At 39.5% G+C, this 23,348-nt stretch overlaps 6 protein-coding genes and 1 non-coding gene across 9 annotated transcripts in view; 6 read left to right on the top strand and 1 right to left on the bottom strand.

The window, feature by feature from the left end:
• The window catches only part of mcm7 (minichromosome maintenance complex component 7), a 9,838-nt gene extending 4,986 nt beyond the window's left edge, over window positions 1-4,852 (top strand). Inside the window, exons 6-15 of one of the 2 annotated variants that reach the window (XM_008326537.3) lie at window positions 7-144; window positions 236-385; window positions 711-825; window positions 912-1,043; window positions 1,207-1,290; window positions 1,487-1,698; window positions 1,863-2,128; window positions 2,228-2,396; window positions 3,626-3,735; window positions 4,268-4,852. In XM_008326537.3, coding sequence (XP_008324759.1) covers window positions 7-144; window positions 236-385; window positions 711-825; window positions 912-1,043; window positions 1,207-1,290; window positions 1,487-1,698; window positions 1,863-2,128; window positions 2,228-2,396; window positions 3,626-3,735; window positions 4,268-4,493 — 1,602 coding nt within the window. In that variant the 3' untranslated portion in view covers window positions 4,494-4,852. The remainder of the gene's footprint in view (window positions 1-6; window positions 145-235; window positions 386-710; window positions 826-911; window positions 1,044-1,206; window positions 1,291-1,486; window positions 1,699-1,862; window positions 2,129-2,227; window positions 2,397-3,625; window positions 3,736-4,267) is intronic. The other variant, XM_017039487.2, reaches the window with a different exon arrangement.
• A 1,663-nt stretch (window positions 4,853-6,515) lies between these two features.
• On the top strand, window positions 6,516-9,387 carry and4 (actinodin4). Of its 2 annotated transcripts, XM_008326536.2 has the most exons (5): window positions 6,516-6,595; window positions 7,209-7,272; window positions 7,420-7,464; window positions 7,742-7,902; window positions 8,038-9,387. In XM_008326536.2, exons 2-5 carry the CDS (start codon window positions 7,218-7,220, stop codon window positions 8,905-8,907), a joined length of 1,131 nt encoding a protein of 376 aa, XP_008324758.1. In that variant the 5' UTR covers window positions 6,516-6,595; window positions 7,209-7,217; the 3' UTR covers window positions 8,908-9,387. The 2 variants fall into 2 exon arrangements, with proteins under 2 accessions (XP_008324758.1, XP_024919256.1); XM_025063488.1 differs by lacking the exon at window positions 6,516-6,595 and having other exon boundaries at window positions 7,053-7,272.
• Window positions 9,388-10,929: 1,542 nt separating this feature from the next.
• Window positions 10,930-15,004, bottom strand: cops6 (COP9 signalosome subunit 6). The gene is made up of 10 exons (XM_008326535.3): window positions 14,880-15,004; window positions 13,907-14,032; window positions 13,688-13,819; window positions 13,430-13,518; window positions 12,795-12,857; window positions 12,671-12,718; window positions 12,451-12,565; window positions 12,087-12,179; window positions 11,706-11,806; window positions 10,930-11,361 (listed from the first exon to the last, which is right to left on the bottom strand). The coding sequence occupies exons 1-10, from the start codon at window positions 14,941-14,943 to the stop codon at window positions 11,221-11,223; spliced, it is 972 nt and encodes a 323-aa protein (XP_008324757.1). The 5' UTR covers window positions 14,944-15,004; the 3' UTR covers window positions 10,930-11,220.
• A 171-nt stretch (window positions 15,005-15,175) lies between these two features.
• LOC103390610 (F-box/LRR-repeat protein 12) lies at window positions 15,176-17,188 on the top strand. The gene is made up of 3 exons (XM_025063252.1): window positions 15,176-15,352; window positions 15,482-15,557; window positions 16,000-17,188. The coding sequence occupies exons 1-3, from the start codon at window positions 15,252-15,254 to the stop codon at window positions 17,035-17,037; spliced, it is 1,215 nt and encodes a 404-aa protein (XP_024919020.1). The 5' UTR covers window positions 15,176-15,251; the 3' UTR covers window positions 17,038-17,188.
• A 35-nt stretch (window positions 17,189-17,223) lies between these two features.
• On the top strand, window positions 17,224-18,476 carry LOC112488209 (uncharacterized). The gene is made up of 2 exons (XM_025063347.1): window positions 17,224-17,230; window positions 17,289-18,476. The coding sequence occupies exons 1-2, from the start codon at window positions 17,224-17,226 to the stop codon at window positions 18,323-18,325; spliced, it is 1,044 nt and encodes a 347-aa protein (XP_024919115.1). The 3' UTR covers window positions 18,326-18,476.
• Window positions 18,477-19,593: 1,117 nt separating this feature from the next.
• On the top strand, window positions 19,594-22,438 carry aurkb (aurora kinase B). Its single transcript, XM_008326533.2, has 9 exons — window positions 19,594-19,726; window positions 20,216-20,254; window positions 20,366-20,444; window positions 20,524-20,563; window positions 20,667-20,855; window positions 21,166-21,304; window positions 21,434-21,582; window positions 21,663-21,837; window positions 21,962-22,438. The coding sequence occupies exons 1-9, from the start codon at window positions 19,721-19,723 to the stop codon at window positions 22,130-22,132; spliced, it is 987 nt and encodes a 328-aa protein (XP_008324755.1). The 5' UTR covers window positions 19,594-19,720; the 3' UTR covers window positions 22,133-22,438.
• A 662-nt stretch (window positions 22,439-23,100) lies between these two features.
• Window positions 23,101-23,182, top strand: trnal-aag (transfer RNA leucine (anticodon AAG)). Its single transcript has one exon. It is a non-coding gene; the product is annotated as a tRNA-Leu (tRNA).
• Window positions 23,183-23,348: the final 166 nt, after the last annotated feature.

The raw sequence follows: 23,348 nt of genomic DNA, 5'->3' as shown, positions 1-23,348 counted from the left end.
CCTCAGATTCAGTCTCCTTCCTTCATGCCTCTGGTCATGTGTCCCAGTCAGGACTGTGTCACCAACAAATCCGGGGGTCGTCTCTACTTGCAGACCAGAGGCTCCAAGTTTGTCAAATTTCAGGAGCTTAAAATCCAAGAACATGTAAGAAAACCCCAAATAAAGTCAGCAAGATGTGACTTCGGTCTGCTTTCATTATTTTGTTTCTTTCTCTCATTCCATTTTCTTCACACAGAGTGATCAGGTGCCCGTTGGTAATATTCCAAGGAGCATGTCCGTGTTTGCCCGTGGAGAAAACACACGTCTGGCTCAGCCTGGTGACCATGTGGCCATCACAGGAGTTTTCCTCCCACTGCTGAAAGCAGGATTCAGTCAAAGTGTTCAAGTGAGTGAACTCTGACTCAACACAAGAAAAGAGAGATTTGATGGATTGTATTTTTATTTATTATTTTTAATTTTTGAAATAGGCCCATCCTCTAGTCTATTTCTACTTTAGAACAAATTTGATGCTCCAAAGCTTCATCTCATATGTCCACATTTTTTCAAGACCAACATATGATTTCTTTTAACAAAATTATAGCCAGCTTGTTAGTGGATACTCTGTTCACTTTATATAAATTGTTAACAGATGGTTCTGATTTTTCTGTTTTTTAATGTTGGAGTAACTTATGATCCTCATCAATGCATGACATTTGTTGGGTTTTTTTTAGGGTCTCCTGTCAGAAACCTACATGGAGGCACACAGCATCACACTGATGAACAAAACAGAAGATGATGAGCTCGGAAATGACGAGCTGTCTGAGGTGGAGCTGCGTGACATCACAGGTGAGATTCTGAATGCAATTCAATTATTCGCCATGAAGAAAGTGTTCTCATGCTCATAGAATAACGCAAGTGGATTTGATCTACAGACGAGGGGTTCTATGAGAAACTGGCCGGCTCCATAGCACCTGAGATTTACGGACACGAAGACGTGAAAAAGGCTCTTCTTCTGCTCCTGGTTGGGGGAGTACAACAAGCACCTAAAGGCATGAAGATCAGAGGTGAGAAAATCTAAAAAAAACCTCTTCAGAGAGATTCTCCTGAAACCTATCAGTAGCAAATTATCCCAGTTGCTTGTTTTTAAAACAAGCTGATAACATTTTCTCCTGGTGGAATTCTGTAAAAGTGACAACTCTCTTCCTGTTTTGTCTTTTCCACCTGAAGGAAACATAAACATCTGCCTGATGGGAGACCCTGGAGTGGCCAAGTCCCAGCTGCTCTCCTACATCGACCGTCTGGCTCCGCGAAGTGAGTTTATGTTTTGCTCCTCTGTTGTTTTATCAGGTTTAACTCTTTGTTCTTACAGTAGAGCAAAACCTTAGGTAGAGTAGGTAAAATAATCACCTAGTTGAAGAGTTGGACACGACTAACTATGAAGGCGGATTGTTTAAATGTTTCTGACTTTTTAATTCATATCTTTTTTTTTTTGTCCTCTGATCTTCAGGTCAGTACACCACAGGCCGCGGATCTTCAGGTGTAGGTTTGACTGCGGCGGTGATGCGTGACCCCATCACTGGAGAAATGACCCTAGAGGGTGGAGCCTTGGTGCTGGCTGATCTGGGTGTTTGCTGCATTGACGAGTTTGACAAGATGGCAGATGCAGACCGCACGGCCATCCACGAGGTGATGGAGCAGCAGACCATCTCCATAGCAAAGGTGAGACGAAAGCCCCTGCTATTCTCTGATCCAGCAGAGGGCACTATGAGTGTCTGTTTAAAATGTGCTTTCTTTGTATTCTTCGTAATGGCAAAAGTCATTTTGACTTAAATCTTTATTAAAAAAATATATGTAACCTTTTTTAAATGTCATCGTCTTATCAGGCAGGCATCATGACCTCCCTCAATGCCCGCTGCTCCATCCTGGCTGCGGCCAACCCTGCTTATGGACGCTATAATCCACGTAAGAGCCTCGAGCAGAACATCCAGCTGCCTGCAGCTCTGCTCTCTCGTTTCGACCTCCTCTGGTTGATCCAAGACAAACCGGACGCCGATGCTGATCTGCGTCTGGCCCATCACATCACATACGTTCACCAACACTGCCGCCAGCCACCATCTCACTTCACACCCATCGAGATGAAGCTCATGAGGTAATGCACCTGTATTTTAAGCATTGGAACACAAACATGAGAACAATTGTAGCAGTGGGGAAATGTCAAAGTAAACAATGCACCTTAAACTCTCCTCAGACGATACATCGCACTGTGTAAAAAGCGTCAGCCAGTGGTTCCAGAAAATCTGGCTGATTACATCACTGCCGCTTATGTGGAGATGAGGAAAGAGGCCCGAGTCAGCAAAGACACCACATTCACCTCTGCCCGTACCCTGCTCTCCATCCTGCGTCTATCCACCGCCCTGGTGAGAACCATACAGTTGGTCACTGTCACACAACGTGGGCTGTGTTTTTATCAACTGATAATCATCGACCAGTGCCTTTCATTCTGTTGGATTAGATACTGTGATAGAAAGTCATTACCAGTTGTCCATCCTCCTGGGCGTCTTCATCAGTCCAGTGTGAGATAAAGTGCTTACAGTGCAGGTAGTGGTAATAACCTAGTTCTACTGCAATGTGAGCACTTCTTTCTCACACTGGACCAAATCATACAGTCGACTCCAACCACTGGAATTGTTGTTACTGTTCTTTAAAGTGCTGGAGTTTATCTGCTGCTTAATTTTCAATTAAGGTTCGAGTTTATCTGCTGCTTAATTTTCAATTTCAATAAGGTTTATGTAACAGTCAAATATTATACATATTTCAAGTATTTAAAACCTTTTTTATATTAGTATTTGAACAGAGTCCAGTAACACAATAGAACATGTTGTCTTATTTGTAACATTTTAATTTTCTCGTATCTTTGTAGTTATTTATTGACAGAAGTTCAATTGAACAGTTAATCTTTAGATGATTCCTGAAGTGTTTGTTCACTGTTCTGGCCTCTGGCTGCCAAAAGTGCTGTTTGTGCAGGTAGCAGTCTTTTCACCTACTGCAAAACCAGCACTTCCGGCAGACAGGCCGGCCATGTGCTACAGCAAAATGTCCACAAGGGGGCAGGCTTCTGCCACCGCCTCCACATGCGTGTTGGGTTAAACTGTACTACTGACCTCACATCTGGATGTCATCTGCCATTCAGATTGTAAATATTATGATTTTATTAAATCGGTGCAGGTACGAAACTGATTAAAGTTTCTCTGCTTCTATTCAGCTTTGCAGGGTGGGCAGTCAGCCTGGTGCATTCAGTGCAGCTGTGCAAACCCATGCAAAACTGACCAAGAGCAGAACAGTCATCCAACTTTCTGGGCATAGCTACATGCAGACCTTTGCTGCATCAAGGCAACTCTGAGTTTATATGAAAGTATTCAGGTGTGCTGCTCTTATTTCAGCTTTCAGAGACTAGCTGGTGTTGAGAGGCGGAGACTTGGGCAATTGCCGACCTTCCCAGAAGGCATTGCACTTGTCTCGGTCTGACAGTGCCGGCACAGCGCATCGTACACATTCGAAAAAGAAAGTTAGGTCTTCCCTCCGCCATTACTGATGCCTTCTCTTCTTAAATTTACTCCCAACTGTGTTTGTGTCGTGACTCCTTCAGGCACGTCTCCGCATGATGGACACTGTGGAGAAGGAGGACGTCAACGAAGCTATGAGATTGATGGAAATGTCCAAGGACTCACTCCAGGCCGACAAGTCGAGCAGCACAAGGTTTGTGTTAACACTGGGGTGAAGGGCTGCTTTTAATGATGGAGTGATGTCAGCATGTAGAGCAAGAGGACACCGTTGTCTTTACGAGTCTTTCATTTGCCCCTAACAGTAGCTGCATATCCTGCAGGAAGCTGTTAAAGCTCAGCAGCAGTTTTTATGGCGCTGGTTTCACATGGCAGCATGTTGACTGAGAACGGTGTCGGAAATGTTCACGCCTCTTGAAAATGAACTTCAGAACATTTTTCAAACATTTATTTGAATGAAGTTAGCATGCCTCAGTAAAACCTACATTTCTAGATGAATCAGTGAAGCCTCTTTCCTTAGCTTTCTGTATTGACTCTCTGCCTGTATTCCAAAACTTAGCTTGAATACAGCAAACGTTGGTTATTTCCCATCTTTTAAATCAAAACATTTATTAGTTTATTGCAAACATTTTCTACATTTGACTTTAAGTGGAAAATATTGAGGACTGTTCAGGTATTTCTTTTTCCCCACAGTTTTGTTTGAATTTTTTTTATTATTATTATTCCAGAGCTCAGCGTCCAGCTGACGTCATTTTCTCATTGGTTCGTGAACTGGCCACAGAGGGCGTGGTTGGCAAAGGTGGAGCAGGCGGTTTGGTTCGTATGGCAGAGGCTGAGCAGCGATGTGTGTCTCGTGGCTTCACTCCTGCACAGTTCCAGGAGGCACTGGAGGAGTATGAGGAGCTGAACGTGTGGCAGATCAACCAGGCCCGCACTCGCATCACATTTGTTTAAAAAAAAAAAAAAAAACTTGACCTGAGTTTCAGCTCACATCAAGCTCTTTGAGTTTCTCAAAAACATCACTTCATTGGCTAGCATTTTGTGAAACTCTGGAGCTGGAGGGTTTTTTATTTTGACTACATTGCAAAAATTCTGCTTCTCAAGTTCATTGTTAATTATTCCTGTTATCAGTAAAATTGCCTGTAAATATGTCAGAGCTTGTTATTGGAAACTTTCTGCAACTAGAAGCTTAAAGCTTCATCTGGAGAAGAGCTTTTCTGTACATTTTATATTTAGATTAAAAAGTAGCAAAGAGTGGATGAGAAGGAACCATGTGTTGTGAGAGTACTAATAAAGAATGGTTCAGTATTGCACTGTTTGGTCAATTTTTGTCCACCTTTTTGTTTTCATATTTTAGGTTAAATCCTCCTGCTGAGCTTGACATGTGATCTATTATAAATTACCTGCAGCTGTTATTGAAGATCTGCTCTTAATACAATAAAGGTAAGTGTAATTCAGTATGGCTAAGACTTAACAGGTAAAGAAATGGGTCACCCTTGTTTGTCATTAGGACAGGTTTAATATTTGTCATGTCCGTAGCATGAAATAAAACTTTGTCAAAACAAGCCTGTTGGCAGCCATGTTTTCATGTTAGTGTGGCCTATTCCTGGCCCCAGCACCTAAATAACCACACTTTGGGTCAAAGCTGAAGGCACCTTTTAAAAAGAAATGTGTTTATTAGAGGTCTAGTGTTGACATGATGCAGCCCATAGTAACACTTTTCACTCCCTGTAAAACATGTTAACAGGAAACTGCAACCAATCATGACTGATGCTAATCAACGTGGCATCTGAAAGTGTTTCTTTGAGCTACATTAGTCCAATGTTATTTGCTTTTGCCTACATGTCTTAAGATAACTTTTATTTAAAAAGAAAACAAACAATTTGTGCAACTTTTATTTAAAAAGAAAACAAACAAAAAAACATTTTTCTTCCTTTTATTTGTGCTCATGTGCTGTCATCCTAATCCTAAAGAGCTGCATCGCTCTTGTGCTAAACTGTTAGCATCTTCTATACTAAAAGCTTAGTAGACACCAATGGTAAGGGAGAAAATCAAAAGTACATTTGTCAAAAAGTGCAAATTTTTGTGTGTGTTTCTACATTTTAGCTAATTGTTCTGTTTTCTTTTTTATTGTTTGTTATAATAATATTAGTAAGCTTTTTAGTTAATTTTGTTAACCTTCTCTGCAAACATTAAGGTGTTTTTGTCATATTTGTCGAAGTTTTTACTGACCTGATTTTAGCTGACGTTTACCAGTTAAAAGTTGACAGGTTTTATATATCAGAAGGGGGTATGTCATTTAGCTTAATGTCTAACTTTGTTTTTATTTTATTTTTTTATTTTTTATTTTTTTGTGTTCTTAGCTAAATTAATAATGAAGTCTAGCAGTTTACAGTTTATGGATACAAACCATATAAACTGGGTTATCTACAAAATGTCAATCATTGTATGATTTCTTTTAAAAGAAAAATGTCAAAAATCTGAATTTTAGTGCATGCACACAAGGTCAGTTAGTTCATTTCCCCCATTTTTTTATCACCAACATGTTGAGACAATAAAGGCAGCTTCCTCATTTTTTTCTACTGAGTCCATAGAAAAGCAGGTGTCCTCTGGGTTAAAAAATTACCACCTTCAGTTGCTGTGAGCTTTTAAACACCATAAAACACGATCCAAGGCTGTGTAAATTATGATGTATAATTTTTTTTCCCTTTTTTGACTAGAAAATTGTGTTCGTAGACAGCATTTTCCACCCAGAGTTGCAGTTATCTCAGCAGGTGATGCTTTACACACAGACGTTAATGGTGGAAGTTTCCATTTGAAGTCTGTTCTCTTTATGTCCTAACTGCTGAAGTCCAGGGGGCTTTTTTAATCCTAATGGGCGCCAACGGCCCCCTTATTAAAACATAGAAAAAAAGAGGAGGAGACAGAAGTTAAGGTCTGAAAGATGGAGAGATCTCATTGGACAGAAGGTGGACCTTTAGTGTAGCTGACACAGAGACGTCTATTTAACCCACACTGGGCCCACACGGTGCAGTGAAGACGGCCTCTTGTGCCTGGTGAGTAAAATATCATTCTTTATATTGACACAAGAAAATATTTGGAACGATAAACAGAAAGCCAAGACTTAGTATTTGAGACATGTCTTAGTTTCTAATTATTCATTCATTTAATTTTAAATTTTGCCTTAGTTTCAGCCCATCACCTGATAGGGCCTAATTTTTGTGTTTTGCCATTTATTTATTTATTTATTTATTTATTAGCAATGTTAAATGCAATATGGTTGAAAATTGGAATTTGTCTAAGTGTTCAAAGGCCATAGATGGTGATACTGATTATAATAATCATGGACTATTTGTATAGAACTATAGTTATTAGTGAATTCAAAAGCATCAGCTCATTCAGTAAAGGTGTCACAACATGTAGCTGCACAAAAATGTATAATAGTTGATTATAACAATTATGAAAAATATCTGACATTGACTTAAATGTCACCATCTAGTGATTCATCTTTTGTTTAACGTTGTCACAGTTTATTCAATGGTTATGTTGTTGGTGGTTCTGTGTAATCATTTAAGAAGAAATGATTGTACTGTCTTCAAGTCTCTGAGAAATACTTTGGATCAATATATTTGTTGTGTCAACAACATTCAGTCATGATTCATTTTGCAGTGATTCACAATGATTTCCACATTATGGATGGGGGGCACTCTGTGCTGTCTGGTACTGCTCTCAGGTCAGCTACAGTTTCTTATTTCTGGGATGGGGGGCACTCTGTGCTGTCTGGTGCTGCTCTCAGGTCAGCTATCAGTTCATCATTTACATTTCTATATCATTTACATCCAGAGAAATAGTTAAGAAAATAACCGGTCTTGTCTTTCAGGGCTTTTGGAGGCCAAATCAGTCCTGAATGCATTTAAGCAAGAAGGTGAGAACAGACAAAGTTATTTACTTATTTGAATTATTTTCTATGTTATTTTTCCAGCACCTTTCTCTTCAACCTAAACAATTTTCCAATATTATTGTATTAAAAAGTTTCTCATTCCTGAGATGACAAACCATTACAGTTGACTATGCCAGTTAAATCGGTATTATCCTGACATATTTAGATTACATTTAGTCAGACCTTATTTTGATTTTCACATCATTTTTTGAATTTTTGAATCTTTTCTCCTCACTAATGTAACATTCTCTGTCTTTAACAGAAATGGTTCCCGTCAGACACGTGAACATCGACTCAGAGAAAGCAAACAGCTTCCTGTCTCACTCCAGGGCCAGACGCAACATTGACCCTAAATGGTACAGATCAAACCCCGACTTCCAAGCTTATTACAAGTATTACAGCAGCATCGGACACACCGAGGGGGTAAGATACTGAAACTCTGAAAGATTGACATTTCTGACTGCAGTTTTGTACAATTAAACCTTCAAGAAAGAAAAATATCTCTGTGTCAATGTTTTTAATTTAGTTCCATTGTCCTCTCTATCTTCTTCTTCTCAGCTCTATGAGATCGACAAACTGCGGATGCTCTACCAGCAGATGAGGCACCTGGAGCACACCTACGGCCCCGATGCCTCCTATTACCAGAACAAATTGGGAATTCCCATGTGTGACCCAGATAAGGACAAGGACTGCTTCGCTCCACCTCCTTCCATGAAAGGTGTCCCAAAAGGCACCCCTGCTCCCGCCGCCCTCCCTCTCGTTCCAGCTCTATCCCAAGCTGATGTGATGTATCTGTGCAACAAAGACGACCCGCTCTGTAAACCTCACATCGTCTATCTGCCCACTGGTGCCGTACCTGTGCTCTGCGACCCGCGGTATCACCCTCACTGCACTCCTAAGAAAGTACATCATCCTTCCATGAAGTCCGCACCACATCCTTCAATGAAGTCCGCACCACATCCTTCCATGAAATCTGCACCACCTCCTTCCATGAAATCCGCACCACCTCCTTCAATGAAGTCCGCACCACCTCCTTCCATGAAGTCCGCTCCTCCTCCACCTGTGAAGTCTGCTCCACCACCAGCAATGAAGTCTGGTCCTCCACCACCTCCTACCCTCATCCGCACTTACAAAGGCATGGAGTATGACTGCGACCCCTACTGGGACCCCGACTGCCTTATTGACCACCCACCCAGGCCTATCAAAGGAGCGGTCGTGGTCCCACCACCTCCACCAATGCCTGTGGAAGAGGAGACGGAGGAGGAAGCAGCGCCAGAGCCAGAACCTCCCAAACCTATCAAGAAGTTGTATCATTACCCCTTCTATGCAGTTCCATATGACCCCAGGGATGAGCTCTATGACCCGGTCCGCTTCCAGTACCCAGTGCCTGCTGATCCTGCTGAGGATCCTGAGGAGAGCAGTGAATGAAAGGTGTGAAGCGGACGGTGCTTCTGTCAAAAGAACACCGGAGGAGACTTTAGTCATGTCTGTGGAGGTTCTCAGTCATTCAGGTCATTTCATACGCAGAGGTTTAGAACCAGGCAACTGGATGTGGTTGGGTTTGTTGAGGCAAGTTTTCTTGAAACTCCTCGCCTTAAGGTTTTCTTTATTTCTGACCATTAGGTGAAATGAAAACTTCTGTCTGTGTCTGTGTGTGAGCCAAACACTGAGACTAAATACCTGGACCATTCCCAACCGCCAGTCAAAAGAACTACTTATATAAAAACATTTTTTCAAGAAACCCAAAGCAAACTAATACCATCTCCTGCGTTGCACGTTTGTCAGATTTCTGGTCCATAAAAGCAGCATCTGTATTTGTTGCTGTCTATGTTACCGTGTTTGAAGAAGTCAAACAAGTGTATAATGGAAATGATTGGATACATGCGAATAAAATGTAACACAACCATACAATCATAGTTCTGACTGCTTTTTTTCCCCTCTTCTGCTGAAGCTGTTGCCGTGTCATGATGTGGCAGTTAAAACAGCCCATTATTATGTTTACTTCATATAAATGCTGACTCCTGTCAGACAAGAAACTCAGACGCCATAACTCTTGTCTCCTCCTCCTCTTCCTCCTGCTGCAAATGTCTATCTTTTTTTTCTTTTTTTTTTAAACCTCCTGAGGCGAAGGATCAGCAGGGTCACTGCTTCAAACGAGATGAACACACCACCTCGGATTTTCATTGGCTCATTTAATAACGCACCTCTCACAGTTTTCCACACTGTGCCTTTACCATAAAACAGGGGAAACCAGACTTTTCAGCACAATAATTATAGCCCCCCCCCAGAAAAAAAATTAAAGGGCCATTGTACAATAATTTTAACAACTTTACAATACACAAATTAATACTTGATGATTATAGACACAAGATCCAACTAAAATTTGACACATTTCCTATTTATTTATGTACTTGTAGCAATGTTGCTTTATTGGTAGCTGGTGTGGCAGCAGTTAGCGCTCAGCTGCAGGAAGGAGAGCATCAGGGAGGTGACACAGGTGAACGCAATTCTGCTAATCATGCCTCTCCTTATATTAGTAGGAGCAGGGACCAATAGGAGAGGACGGACACAGGCAGAGAGACACAGAAAGACGGTCTTTCTTTGAGTTTGTATTATAAAGACCATTGAATGGTACCTGTGTTGAGGGTGAGCCCCCTGTTACATTGTTCATCTGTATTTTTACAGGAATGTATTGTACTTGTTGCTAAAAATAACCTTTCATTGAATTAACTTTTTTTTTTATTTAATCGCCCACTAATGCCAGAACATTCTGCATAATGAGGCTGAGGTGGCTAGTGGTTAAGGAAGCAGACTTGGGTCTGGAAGGTTGCAGGTTCCAAGTTACCATGGCACTGTCCCCACACACTGCTCAAAAAGCTGCCCACTGTTCACTGTGGTGATGGGTTAAATGCAGAAGTCACATTTTGTTGTGTATGTCACAATGACAAGGAGTTCACTTTCCTTCCTGAGTGTGTTCCATAGTGTAGCAGTTAGCATGCCTGTCTTGGAAGCAGAGCGCAAAGAGCGGAAGCAGAGAGCAAAGAGCCCTGGGTTTGATTCACAGATGAACCACATACTTGATTGTTAGTTTGATTCCCAGATGAACCACATACTTGATTGTTAATCCTCCTTATTGTAAGTTGCTTTGGATAAAAAGTGTCTGGTAAATATGTTAATGCATTTTAATAAAATTTTCAACAGTAAAATACAACACTTGTCTACTTTTTGAGTTGTCCTACAGCTGGTTTCAAACTATTTGTGTGTCTTTGTGTTTTTGGCCATTACATGAGCTCACAGTTTTGTCATGGCCTACTGTTAGTCCTCTCTTATTTCCTTTTTTTTTTTTTATAAGAAGTAGAAAATTAAATATTTTGAGACAAATCTATTAAAAGTAAAAATATATACTATTACATAAATTTCAGTTCAGGAAGAAAAAAAAAACAATTTACATCCCATGAAGAAAATCAGCAGATTATTTATTACATACAGAAACAATAAAACAATCGGGGTAAAATAATATACAGATTTTTTTTGTTGTTGCTTGATTTTGTATTTGTCTCCGACTGACTGGTGCTCTGTAATGCACATGTAAAGTTGAAACTGAAAACTGCTTTGAAAACAGCTACTGTGGCTTTTTAGAATCTGTCTTTGTTAACCAAAATATAAACAAAGCCAAATCAGAGAGAGGGAGGAGGAACTGCAGTGCTTGTTTGTCTCTGGCTCCGCCCAGAGGCCGAACGTTCAGAAGAAGAGTCCTCTCATCCTGCGGCCGATGCCCTGTCTGTCGTACAGGACGTTGAACTTGTTGATAAACTGGTTCATACTGTTGCAGCTCTTTGTGATGGTTCCTAAGTAGGCCATGAGGCCCACGTCGTTACATTGCTGAAGGGAGACACAGAGGCACAGCCGTTTAACACAAGCTAGGCACTTATTTCCCCAGGTGTGGGTTTTTTTTTTTACCCCACAGTCGTTCTTCTACCCCTTGTGGTGGGAGGATATCTACTGGTACATCTGTACATCTCTAGCTGAAGTCTGAGAACGGATGATGTCAGTAAACAGTGTCTTGTGACTCATTTCAGTCCACATTTTTAGCTACAGTAACTTAGAAAATGATGGGCAGACCATGGAGTTTCTGCACTTTTGGAAACAGCGTGACACAAGTGGTTCGCTGCTAAAAAAAAATAATTTGAATTTATATACATTGTGTGAACTTAAAGCTTTCTTACATCGTAGAAGTCCGTTTTGAATTTTATGGTGCTGAGGACGGGCAGCCGGTGACACAGGGCGTTTGCTTCTCGAAGGATCTCGTGGTTGAAGGGAACTTCTCCTTCAGAATGTGAAGGTAGAAGAAATGATTAGTGACTGTGTTAAAACACAATGAATTATGATCTTGGGTAATTACTATATGTATATATGCACACAAGGAAGTGGTGTAGATGTTGTCAGGATGCTATCAAACAGGCGCCTCTAATTATTGGGGCGTGTTTGGAAAGAGGGGCCTCTGATGGTGTAAAAGTGAGGAAGTTTGTTTTAAAAACAGCTGTTTTTCCACACTTCTCTCCACATTCTTTTGCTGTATCGTCAAATTGCCACGTCTCTCCTCTCACCTGTTTCCACAGCTTTGACGTATTCTAGAATGATCCTCACCCGACTGTGGAGCATTTTTATTGCACTGTGCTGGGCTATGAGGTGTTCGGCGACTGAGGCAGGAAAGAAAGTAAGAGGGACAAACAGACAGGATGCATTTTAATATAGTGACTAAGTTTGGTTGCATTTTTGGTTCTAATATCTAGCATTATGTTTATAAGAAGTGCACGATAAGCTATAATACAATTTATTATTGAAATATGAGAATATACAATGTCTGCATGTTTGATATTTTTTGCACAGTACTAAGTATATTGGACATGGCTGCAATTTACCTTACTGTGTTAAACCTTTAAAGCAGCAGTGACACTTTTATGGACAAACCTGTGGAGTTCTCTCCTGTGCCTGTGGCCGTCATTCGGGCTACATGGTCGACTCCGATTCTCTCTGCTTCTTCTGTTGCTAAAGTGTAGGTCAGCTCGGCAAACAGCATGGTGGCCTAGGCAACAATGTATTTACCAAAAAATATATACTGTATATAGATAATTTAACGTAAAAACTAAATAGTCTTTAGGATTTCACATTTCAACAATATAGACTTTACCTCGCCACTGATGATGTCAATAACAGACTCATAAACACTAACAGGAAGCTAAAGGAGAAAAACAAATAGGTTTAGAGCAGTTGAATATACATGTGTTACTACAGTGAAATGCTGCTGGACTCACATCAGTGTGTTTGGTCATTGGGTTGAGTTTGAGGAAGAGAGGACTCTCAATGATCTCGCACACCTGGGAAAAGAAGACGCATGTAGTTATGTAGCATTTGTTTTTAATCTTGATAGTTTTAGAACCTTTACCACAAAATAGTTCAGGTATTTGTAGAAACACACAAAGACAATGTTCATTTGATAACAATAAAACTTCGACAACGAAAGGAGAGATCTTTTAGTTACTGAGAATTATTTTTTTTAAATTCAATTTTGGTTTATTTCATGTTTAGGAATTTACAACTACACAAAAACAATTATTGGTGCATCAACATGCAGACTAACTAGATTAATTCATAATCATGTTTAACAAAGATTTTCCAGAACATTGTTTCCTTACTTGTGATTTAACCATGTGTTCTTGAATTATTGGAAATGCAGATAATCTTCAAGTTGAACACTGTTTTATACTTTCCACTGACCACTTGAGGTCACTGCTGCGCCAACGAAATCTGTCTAGAGTTTGAAGGTAGTTCAGCAGTTTCTTATTTTTCTTAACTGACAGAACTTGCACTGATTCTTGAGGATTACAATTATTTGTCTTCTGTTGTCATTTAGATTTACTGTATATAATTTGATTATTCGGCCACTGACCTGTTTGTGAATGTGAATGTCTGATTGGTCAGGCGGACCTCCTGTGGTGTACCAGCCCAAAAACTCCATGTCTTTGAAAACCTGTTTGACTAGAACAGATTATGAAACGGTAAAGAGAGATTACCGAAAGCACATATGAGGCTTGAAGTTAAAACCTTAAACGTTACATATTTGCGGTGATTACAAAACTGTAAAAGAAAATGTAGGTCTTAAAAGGTATTTGCTGTTTTATTTAAACTTTTCATTTAGTTCACTTACATTGTTCTTCCTTGGTGTAATAATATTCCTTGTCAATAAGCACTCGATCATCTATGGTGTGAGACAGCAACTCAAACGAGTTCATCACCTCAATGTTTCTACCCTCCTGTTTCCCGATCAAAGCTCCAATCACTGAGCAGGAGACAAAAACCAGCTGCTGTTAAAAAAAATCCCTGCTTATGTTCATTCAGGTGAGCACCAACACTGCACACAATTTACCCTGCATTGGTCTTCCTTCCTGTGAGCGGATACGTATCCAGTGGTCGGATATATTGAGAATAACCAGAGGATGTAAGGCTACGGACACACTTCCAGTGACTCCTGAGGCCATGACACCGGGGCTGGCTGCAACCATACAAACACAAGTAAACAAATAAAACTAGTCTTTTTAAATTCTACAAAAACTTTAAAGGACCTGTTGTTCATCAACAAATAAGTTACATTTGCTTTGTGAGTTGTAGATGAGCCTCTTAATTACTGTTTTAATCAACTCACTAGTTAAATGATGAGTTTAAGTGAATAGTTCTGGCCCTAAAAGAGTAGGAGTATTGCAAGAGTCAGATCAACATTGTGTATAGACACATATTGTGTCTTTTGGTATGGAGAACATTTTTACAAGAAGTCTTCCTTTTAAAGGGTAAAGAGAAAATGGACGTAGAAGATGGTCTTTTTTACGATTTGATGGTTGATTTTTTAAATAGACTCCATTGTAAGCCTGCTGCTAAAAAGCTACTAATTAATAGAATAACATTGTCTGACACTGTTCAAAGATGTGTCTAACCACAGATGAGGCGACCTCTTGATAGTGGACAGAGGGAGAGAAGATAATTTATTGCTTTATCGCACTGACTTCTCAGACCACCACTGCATTAATAAATTATTGTTATGTGGATTATGGTTTCTTTTTGGAACCTACGTGAATTCACTAGTTAACGATCACACCACTAACTTGTTCTATAGTAAGGAATTAGAAGGAGAAACGATCAAATCACTAGTGTGATTGATTTGTTGACACTTTTCACGAGAAAATGCAATGTACGTTAATCCGAGCCTGTTAGCCAGCGCTTCACCTCCCACATTTATGGAATCTATCTCTACAAACACTGGTGACACAAGTATATACTTGTTAAGGTCTACAACACGGTTAGTTTCAAATGGGGCAGAAATAGAGGAAATTTTGTATAATACTCGCCTGCCCCATCCACCTCCATTCCTCCACCATTGCTGGTCGCCATCTTGTCCGGTAGTCCGTGCATGCGCAGAGTACTGTTGACATAACGCTACGGCGGCAACGTCACTACAGCAGGATATTTACACAATATCCTGATTTGGTGCTTTACATATATTTTGTAATTCTTGGTATATTTTTACAAAATTATTTTTTATTTTTATATTCATATGCTAAATACTCATAGCAATAACTAAATAATGGTTTATTCACATAGCATTTTATCTAATATTAAAAGTAGTTCGGTCTTTCCGTCGACGTCTAGCTGTTTCCGGTGGGATTAGACGTAACATTGTGTGCGTCCAGAAAATTGGTCCGTGAGTTTTGTTTACAAAAATGGAAGAAATAGATGGTTATAATTTAGACTTTTTACCCGAGAACATTTTAATCGATGTCTTGTCGTTTTTGAACGTACGTGAGCTCGTCAGAGCTGGAAGGTAAGACAAGTGAAATATTTCTTATCATTGTTTCGCAATATATTCGTTATACAAGTGTCTCAAAACGCCTCTCCTTTGTTGTGCCTGGAGTCACATGATGAAATTGTTTATTGCATTTGTACACTATAGGGTGTGTAAGAGGTGGAAACGACTTGTTAAAGACCAGAAACTTTGGAGATTTGTAGATCTAACAACATGGAAAAGAGTAAGTTATAGAACATTAGTTTTTAAACTCTCTCTCTCTCACTCTCTTTCTCTCTCACACACAGATATATATAGTTTATACTATCGCAACGTCAAGTTAAAAATGCAGTAATGTTGGAGCAAGGACTGTGATCCTTTTTTGAAATATGAAAAGTCAGGTCTAGTCTGACTTTTCTGGCCTCAGGTTTCAGCATTGACAGGGACGTCAGCCATAATCTTTATGTTTCCTTTGTTTTGAATACAAGCATTTGTAATAAAATTGTTGTCTTCAGGTGTTATGCTGTCTTCAGGTGTTACGTTTAAAGTTCACATTGAGCACTTTGTAAAACATTGTATCTATGTGTGTGTTTATTTTACTTGTATCTTTGTCTGTAAGGTTATTGACAAAACCTCTTTGTTTTTCTCATCATACACATTGCTAACGGACCTCAAATTGTTATAAGGTGTCATCACGTACACTGTGGGTCCTGCTGCGTCAGTACTTGGGTTGTGGACTAAGGTCTCTCCGGTTACGTGGTTTGCTGCTGTCTGCCCGGGGTGGCACCTTTCTCTCAGAGTCTTGGCTACAGGCTTTGTCCACAAAGTGCCCTCGACTGAGAAAACTTTATCTCCTGCACACCGACCTGAGAGGCCTTACCGGTTGCCATCTCCTACCTCCATCTCTGCAAATGCTGGAACTTTCTAGTTGTGAATTGCCCCTTGGCTTTTTCAACCAGATATTGCCATCTTCAACTGTTCAAGAAAGAGCAGAGCCCTCATCTAGTGAAGGGGCTCGATTGCAAGAGCTGTGTCAGAAAGAAAGAAAGCTTTGCTCTCCATCAGGGACAAAAATTGAGACCTTGGTTCTCAACAACGTGCCATCCTTCACTGATCATCATCTTCAGAGTCTGAATTCCTGGGAGAGACTGAGTCGACTGGAACTGCGGGACACCTTTCGTGTGACAGCCAATGGACTGAGGAGCTGTGCTGCTAAAGATGGTGCCTGTGGGGTGGAAGGGCTTTCCAGGCTCAAGTTTCTGGAAATAGGCATCAATGGAAGGCAGGGCTACCAGTTACAGATGGCCTCCCTAGGTCTTGGAGCAGGATGGCTTGGACTGGAGGAGTTGAGTCTGGGTGGTAGAGAAGTGGGGCCAGGTCTACTTTGTGCAAGCCGTCTGAAGGACCTGAAACGTCTGTGCCTCTGGGCCTGCACACTCAGCGAGATGCAGATAGTCCGAAGCTGCCGTCTCCTGCGTGGACTTCGACAACTAGAGTTTGTGGATGTGGTGTTCCAGTCCCGACAGTCCTCGTCTGTGCTGGATGGAGACGGCAGTGGTGAAGAAGAGCCGCATGGTGAAGACTCTGCTGCAGCTGGGGATTCCAACCATGAAGAAAATGAGACACTGGATGCTTTTTCAAGTCTGCGTCGTTCACTGGCTCTCCAGCTGCCGTTTTGCACCTATGTTTTTACAAACTGCTCTGTTCAGATTAATGCAGACTAGATACAACCTCTTTTACTGCTAAGTTAAGTACAAGAGCCCAAACTTAAAACAGATATTATTTTTTAAATCATGGTTTTTATGTTATTAATGGTTTCAACAGTGACAAAATAATGCCATAAACTCTTTTGCAATTGCAATTGCAATTTTATCATTTTAAGTTTTATCATCTTAAGTTTTTATTTAAATATGTTGTGTTTGTCATTTCTCACTGCCTCCCACGTGAATAAAATTATTTCACACACAATTAGAAGACTCTCTTCTTTGTAAATACTGGAATTTACAACAGTACTTGGGTTGTGGACTAAGGTCTCTCCGGTTACGTGGTTTGCTGCTGTCTGCCCGGGGTGGCACCTTTCTCTCAGAGTCTTGGCTACAGGCTTTGTCCACAAAGTGCCCTCGACTGAGAAAACTTTATCTCCTGCACACCGACCTGAGAGGCCTTACCGGTTGCCATCTCCTACCTCCATCTCTGCAAATGCTGGAACTTTCTAGTTGTGAATTGCCCCTTGGCTTTTTCAACCAGATATTGCCATCTTCAACTGTTCAAGAAAGAGCAGAGCCCTCATCTAGTGAAGGGGCTCGATTGCAAGAGCTGTGTCAGAAAGAAAGAAAGCTTTGCTCTCCATCAGGGACAAAAATTGAGACCTTGGTTCTCAACAACGTGCCATCCTTCACTGATCATCATCTTCAGAGTCTGAATTCCTGGGAGAGACTGAGTCGACTGGAACTGCGGGACACCTTTCGTGTGACAGCCAATGGACTGAGGAGCTGTGCTGCTAAAGATGGTGCCTGTGGGGTGGAAGGGCTTTCCAGGCTCAAGTTTCTGGAAATAGGCATCAATGGAAGGCAGGGCTACCAGTTACAGATGGCCTCCCTAGGTCTTGGAGCAGGATGGCTTGGACTGGAGGAGTTGAGTCTGGGTGGTAGAGAAGTGGGGCCAGGTCTACTTTGTGCAAGCCGTCTGAAGGACCTGAAACGTCTGTGCCTCTGGGCCTGCACACTCAGCGAGATGCAGATAGTCCGAAGCTGCCGTCTCCTGCGTGGACTTCGACAACTAGAGTTTGTGGATGTGGTGTTCCAGTCCCGACAGTCCTCGTCTGTGCTGGATGGAGACGGCAGTGGTGAAGAAGAGCCGCATGGTGAAGACTCTGCTGCAGCTGGGGATTCCAACCATGAAGAAAATGAGACACTGGATGCTTTTTCAAGTCTGCGTCGTTCACTGGCTCCCCAGCCGCCGGTTTGCACCTATGTTTTTACAAACTGCTCTGTTCAGATTAATGCAGACTAGATACAACCTCTTTTACTGCTAAGTTAAGTACAAGAGCCCAAACTTAAAACAGATATTATTTTTTAAATCATGGTTTTTATGTTATTAATGGTTTCAACAGTGACAAAATAATGCCATAAACTCTTTTGCAATTGCAATTGCAATTTTATCATTTTAAGTTTTATCATCTTAAGTTTTTATTTAAATATGTTGTGTTTGTCATTTCTCACTGCCTCCCACGTGAATAAAATTATTTCACACACAATTAGAAGACTCTCTTCTTTGTAAATACTGGAATTTACAAAATTACATACATTTCAAACATTATCTTCGGAAAAAAATCGGTTGACATAAACTGCTGTAAATACTAAAGAACCTGAAACTTTAAACATACTGCTAGAAATGATTTACCTGTTTCCTGTTACTTTTCTCATGTACTTTTAATGAAGACCTAAATTTATCTATAGGTGTTTAGTTACATGCTACAGAAGAACAATATACATTATAAAACCCCCCCCCTAAAATAAATGTATATTTACATGTTTATCCTAAAGAAACATTAATATACATTATATAAAAATATATATAACATAAATAGATAAGTATTGCCCATAGAATCAGTGAAAACTAACTTTATTTCCTCTTTTTTTCCAAAGAATCAATTAGATGAGAACTATAGTGTATACCTTTTACACTGTAAAGAGTAATAAGAGAAAATGTCATTTTGAAAACGTGTTGTTGGAATTGAGAAGGTTTCAGTGAGAAACTAATTTGAATAAACATTTTTGATCATACAAGTCTTGTATTATTTTTTGTGGAATCTGTTGAATGTAGCTTTATTGTATATGCAGCATGAAGACAAAACATGTACATACTCTACCAAAAGTATTAGTCTCTATTATCACAGTAATGCTACAAATATAACTTGGATAACTTTAAAAAGCAACTTTACCTCCAAATAAATTATATATTTAGGGGTTTATCCAGGACTTTAGCCTTGACTGGTTAAAAACAGCAAACATTAGTGACTAATAGAAGCTAAAATTGCCCAAAATCCAGAAAAAGGACACATGTCCTGAAATGTTTTATTCTATCAAGATATAGACTGTAACATTTTTAGGTTAATTTAGCGTCTCCAGTGAGTTAGCTTGACACTTGTATTGGTAGGTCAAATCCGTTTTCAAAATTAAACAGGAAAATTAAGGCGGGTCGAAGTCTGAGTGGCAGATCTGGTGACCTAGCCCACGTATTCCCTTGTAGGGCCATTGGCCAATGGGAGTGCACTCTGTGCGGCTAACTAACCAATCGTGGTTCTGTAGGTTGTCTTTTAAAAACATTGGCGGCTGAGGAAGTCTGTTGTTCATCTTTACAAAGACTGGGAAAATCAGAAATAAACGCTCTGTAACTTCAGAAACGATGCAGGTAAGGCAGTGTTGTAACGAGGCTATACTCTCCATATTCGGTAATCTAAATTGTGATAACATCTATCTGTCATCGGAGGTTGAAGCTAAATGGATTACGTTTTCTAGCCTGGCTAACTAGCTTAGCATACATGTTGCTAAATTTGAAAGGTTCTCTTCCTGCATATTTACACATTTTCAATACATTTTCCCTGTCTGTGTAACTGGATGTGTCATACATGTGGTTAATATGATGTTATGTACCAACTGTATAAAACTTTTGTAACCCACGTTGTCGCTCAGGATATATCCTTAGATAAAATTAACTTCATTTTCAACGTTTCAAATGACAAGCTACTGTATGTGCGATAATTTTACATTAATTTCCATGTAAACGTTTTAAAAAACTGTTTTAGATCTGCTTGAACTTCAGTTTGTGAATGTCAGCACAGTATAAGTATAAATTAATATAAACTAAAAGCTTATGTGAGTCTCTATTGTTATTTTGCAGAATAAAGAAAACTATCAGCCTAAGATATTCCAAAGGCCGGTAAGCGTTTAAAAAAAGCTAATCCATATTATTTTTACTGTCTAGTTCTAGTGATTGAGAGGTGTTATTGATCTCAATCAAATCTAAATATCACTTTGATCTGAATAACAGTTTGCAACACCAAACATGGCGGGTCCACAACGAGTTCTGGTGAAGCCACACGCAGAAATGGACAGAAATGCTATCACAGGTAACTATCATTTGCCTTTTTACAAATGATGCTTAAACCCTGTCAAGTCTGACACTTTTAACAATGGTTCTGTCTTCAGGTCCAGGCAGAGAAGGTGTAGGCTCCAGTTTAATGCTCAAGTAAGTTATAATCACGTCCTGAATGTTTTTTAATGAATCATTGGATACTTAATTTAGTTGATTCAATGTAACAACATGATGTATGGTAATGCATTTTCTTCAGGAAAATCACAATTGATGATTTTGATATTGGACGACCTCTGGGGAAGGGCAAGTTTGGTAACGTCTATCTTGCCAAAGTGAAGGAGTTGCAGGCAATTGTTGCTCTGAAGGTGTTGTTCAAGTCACAGATAGAAAAGGAAGGAGTTGAACATCAGCTGAGGAGAGAGATTGAGATTCAGTCACATCTTAAGTGAGTATTTAAAAATATATTGTTTTGTTGGGCTGCCTGTTTAAATTGAATATCTTCATCAATGCTTATGTAAATGTTGTATAAACAGATTTGTCAAATACTTATCATGGTACACACATCTAAAATAAGATTGTTTCACATTATTTGCAACACTATTCAATAATAAACAATAATAATTATTTCTAATTTTCACAAAAAATGGTTGCATATTTAAAAGCGTGGGTCTGTAAGTTCTCTTAACACCGTGTTTAAGTTTTAAAAACTTGACAACTTGTCAATGGCAGACAAAAAAAATTACATTTCTTTCCAGACACCCCAACATTCTCCGTTTCTACAACTACTTCCATGATCGCAAGAGAGTGTTTTTAGTCCTGGAATATGCTCCACGTGGAGAGATGTACAAAGAACTGCAGAGATATGGACGGTTTGATGATCAGCGAACTGCTACAGTAAGTGTTTATGCTTTGTTTCTTTGCAGACTGAATTTTTAACCATATCAAAATACAATGTAACTGAATTTTTAACCATATCAAAATACATTGTAATTTTTTATTTTTTTGGGAAATTAATTTGTACAGTATATGGAGGAAATCGCAGATGCTCTGATGTACTGTCATGAGAAGAAAGTAATTCATCGTGACATTAAGCCTGAGAATCTGCTTCTGGGCTTTCGGGGCGAGCTGAAAATAGCTGATTTCGGTTGGTCTGTTCATGCGCCTTCATTAAGGTAAGAAAGTTGTACATTTAACCTCATTAGTTTGCTGCTTCTTCCGCATCATTCATGGTTTTGTCTTCTGATCTTTATAGACGCCGTACAATGTGCGGAACCCTGGACTACCTCCCCCCAGAGATGATTGAAGGACACACTCATAGTGAAAAGGTGGATTTGTGGTGCATTGGGGTCCTCTGCTACGAGTGCCTTGTTGGCAACCCACCTTTTGAAACAGCCAATCACACTGAAACGTACAAAAGAATCACAAAGGTTTGTGTTTTCAAATATCGACAAATACTTTGTTACACCAATGAGTACGAGGAACAAGATTTACTCAACAAAATGTTTTTCTTTCACTGTCTGTGTTGCAAACATTTCTGCTTCGTTTTTACAGGTGGATTTCAAGTTCCCTCCAAATGTCTCAGAAGGGGCTCGAGACCTGATCTCTAAGCTGCTCCGTCACAATCCAATTGATCGCCTCTCTCTACAAAATGTCATTGATCATCCATGGGTGCGTGCTAACTCTCACAGAGTGCTTCCCCCAACCTACGCAGCAAAAAAATGAACCCACCTGACACAAGCTGCCCTCCACCAATGGATCTTCTCTGTCTTCCTGAAGAGACGCTGCACCAGCATTTTTGCTTTTACTGCCTTGGGCTTTAAACTACCAACACATTTTTTAAAATAATCATTTATGCGTATTTACTGTTTTTGTTGTACAGTGTGACGTTATTATCAATGTTATCAAAGTACCTTTTCTTAGCCGTGTCTATCATTTAAATGTTTTCCTCTCTAAATCTTCTTAAAGGGCAAGGGCATCGTTTTAAGTTCTGTATTAGAAGTTATTATTAAATAAATTTTATAAAATAAATTGATTCCTTTTATCCTTCACATCTATAGCAATGGATAGTTTTCTTCTGTATTATATTGTTCTTTTTCTGTTGCCTCATATGTTAGTCAGCAAATATTATATTCATAAAAAATACAATCAGGTGTCTTTTAAAAGTTTTTGGCTTCAAATTGATCAGTCAGAGGAAGGGATATTCATTTACGGCTATATGTATATGTAAAATGTTCCTCACATTATTTCTACAGACAGATGATTGTTATTAAACTAGTTGTTTAGGCAATAGTTTCTTTTGAAAAAATAAGTATTTTCATTTGAAGAATCAAAAATGTTGGTTTTGTTTATTATTTATTTAAAATATGTGGAAATAAGTATTTTCATTTGAAGAATCAACAATGTTGGTTTTGTTTATTATTTGTTTAAAATATGTGACAAATGCTTGATTTAAATAAGTCATGAAATGTAGTTTTATGTATAAATCCAGCCTAAAATGAGTTAATATTCTTAATTAGCTACAAAACAAAGTCTATGAAAAGTAAATTGAGTTTTGCCAACCATGACCTATTTACATCATCTCCAATCCTGATATTAAACTACAAAAGTGGAAGCTGTGGTAATGAAAATTTTGGACCACGCTCTGTCATAAACGTTTAGTTTATCTTTGCAAATGTGTGCGTTGTCGGCATGGTAGCGTGGCCGAGCGGTCTAAGGCGCTGGATTAAGGCTCCAGTCTCTTCGGAGGCGTGGGTTCGAATCCCACCGCTGCCAAAGAGCCTTTTTTGTTACACTTTACAAAATATTTTCTATTGATTTTATCGTCGATCTTAGTTGAAACACCTTCGTTTTTCGTGGATGATAACAGTAAACGATATTTGGACCTTTGTTTGATTCATGCCCATTCTTTTTTTTGATTCGATTCTTGATTTCCTTTGGT

Source organism: Cynoglossus semilaevis, chromosome 15 (genome assembly GCF_000523025.1).
Source record: "Cynoglossus semilaevis isolate Cse_v1.0 chromosome 15, Cse_v1.0, whole genome shotgun sequence".
NCBI classification, from domain to species: domain Eukaryota; kingdom Metazoa; phylum Chordata; class Actinopteri; order Pleuronectiformes; family Cynoglossidae; genus Cynoglossus; species Cynoglossus semilaevis.
Note: the sequence above shows the minus strand (reverse complement) of the source record. Positions and strands in the feature narration are given on the sequence as shown.

Excerpts from the sequence above, each read along its gene's own strand:
- and4 (XM_008326536.2), top strand. The coding sequence starts at position 7,218 with ATGATTTCCACATTATGGATGGGGGGCACTCTGTGCTGTCTGGTACTG. Across the intron at positions 7,273-7,419 it reads CTGTCTGGTACTGCTCTCAG|GGCTTTTGGAGGCCAAATCA; the intron begins GTCAGCTACAGT and ends CTTGTCTTTCAG. Across the intron at positions 7,465-7,741 it reads GAATGCATTTAAGCAAGAAG|AAATGGTTCCCGTCAGACAC; the intron begins GTGAGAACAGAC and ends TGTCTTTAACAG.
- cops6 (XM_008326535.3), bottom strand. The coding sequence starts at position 14,943 with ATGCACGGACTACCGGACAAGATGGCGACCAGCAATGGTGGAGGAATG. Across the intron at positions 13,519-13,687 it reads TTACACCAAGGAAGAACAAT|TCAAACAGGTTTTCAAAGAC; the intron begins GTAAGTGAACTA and ends AATCTGTTCTAG. Across the intron at positions 12,180-12,450 it reads CACAGGAGAGAACTCCACAG|TCGCCGAACACCTCATAGCC; the intron begins GTTTGTCCATAA and ends TTCCTGCCTCAG.
- aurkb (XM_008326533.2), top strand. Across the intron at positions 20,255-20,365 it reads CTAAGATATTCCAAAGGCCG|TTTGCAACACCAAACATGGC; the intron begins GTAAGCGTTTAA and ends TCTGAATAACAG. Across the intron at positions 20,564-20,666 it reads GGCTCCAGTTTAATGCTCAA|GAAAATCACAATTGATGATT; the intron begins GTAAGTTATAAT and ends CATTTTCTTCAG.
- LOC103390610 (XM_025063252.1), top strand. The coding sequence starts at position 15,252 with ATGGAAGAAATAGATGGTTATAATTTAGACTTTTTACCCGAGAACATT. Across the intron at positions 15,353-15,481 it reads GAGCTCGTCAGAGCTGGAAG|GGTGTGTAAGAGGTGGAAAC; the intron begins GTAAGACAAGTG and ends TGTACACTATAG. Across the intron at positions 15,558-15,999 it reads ATCTAACAACATGGAAAAGA|GTGTCATCACGTACACTGTG; the intron begins GTAAGTTATAGA and ends AATTGTTATAAG.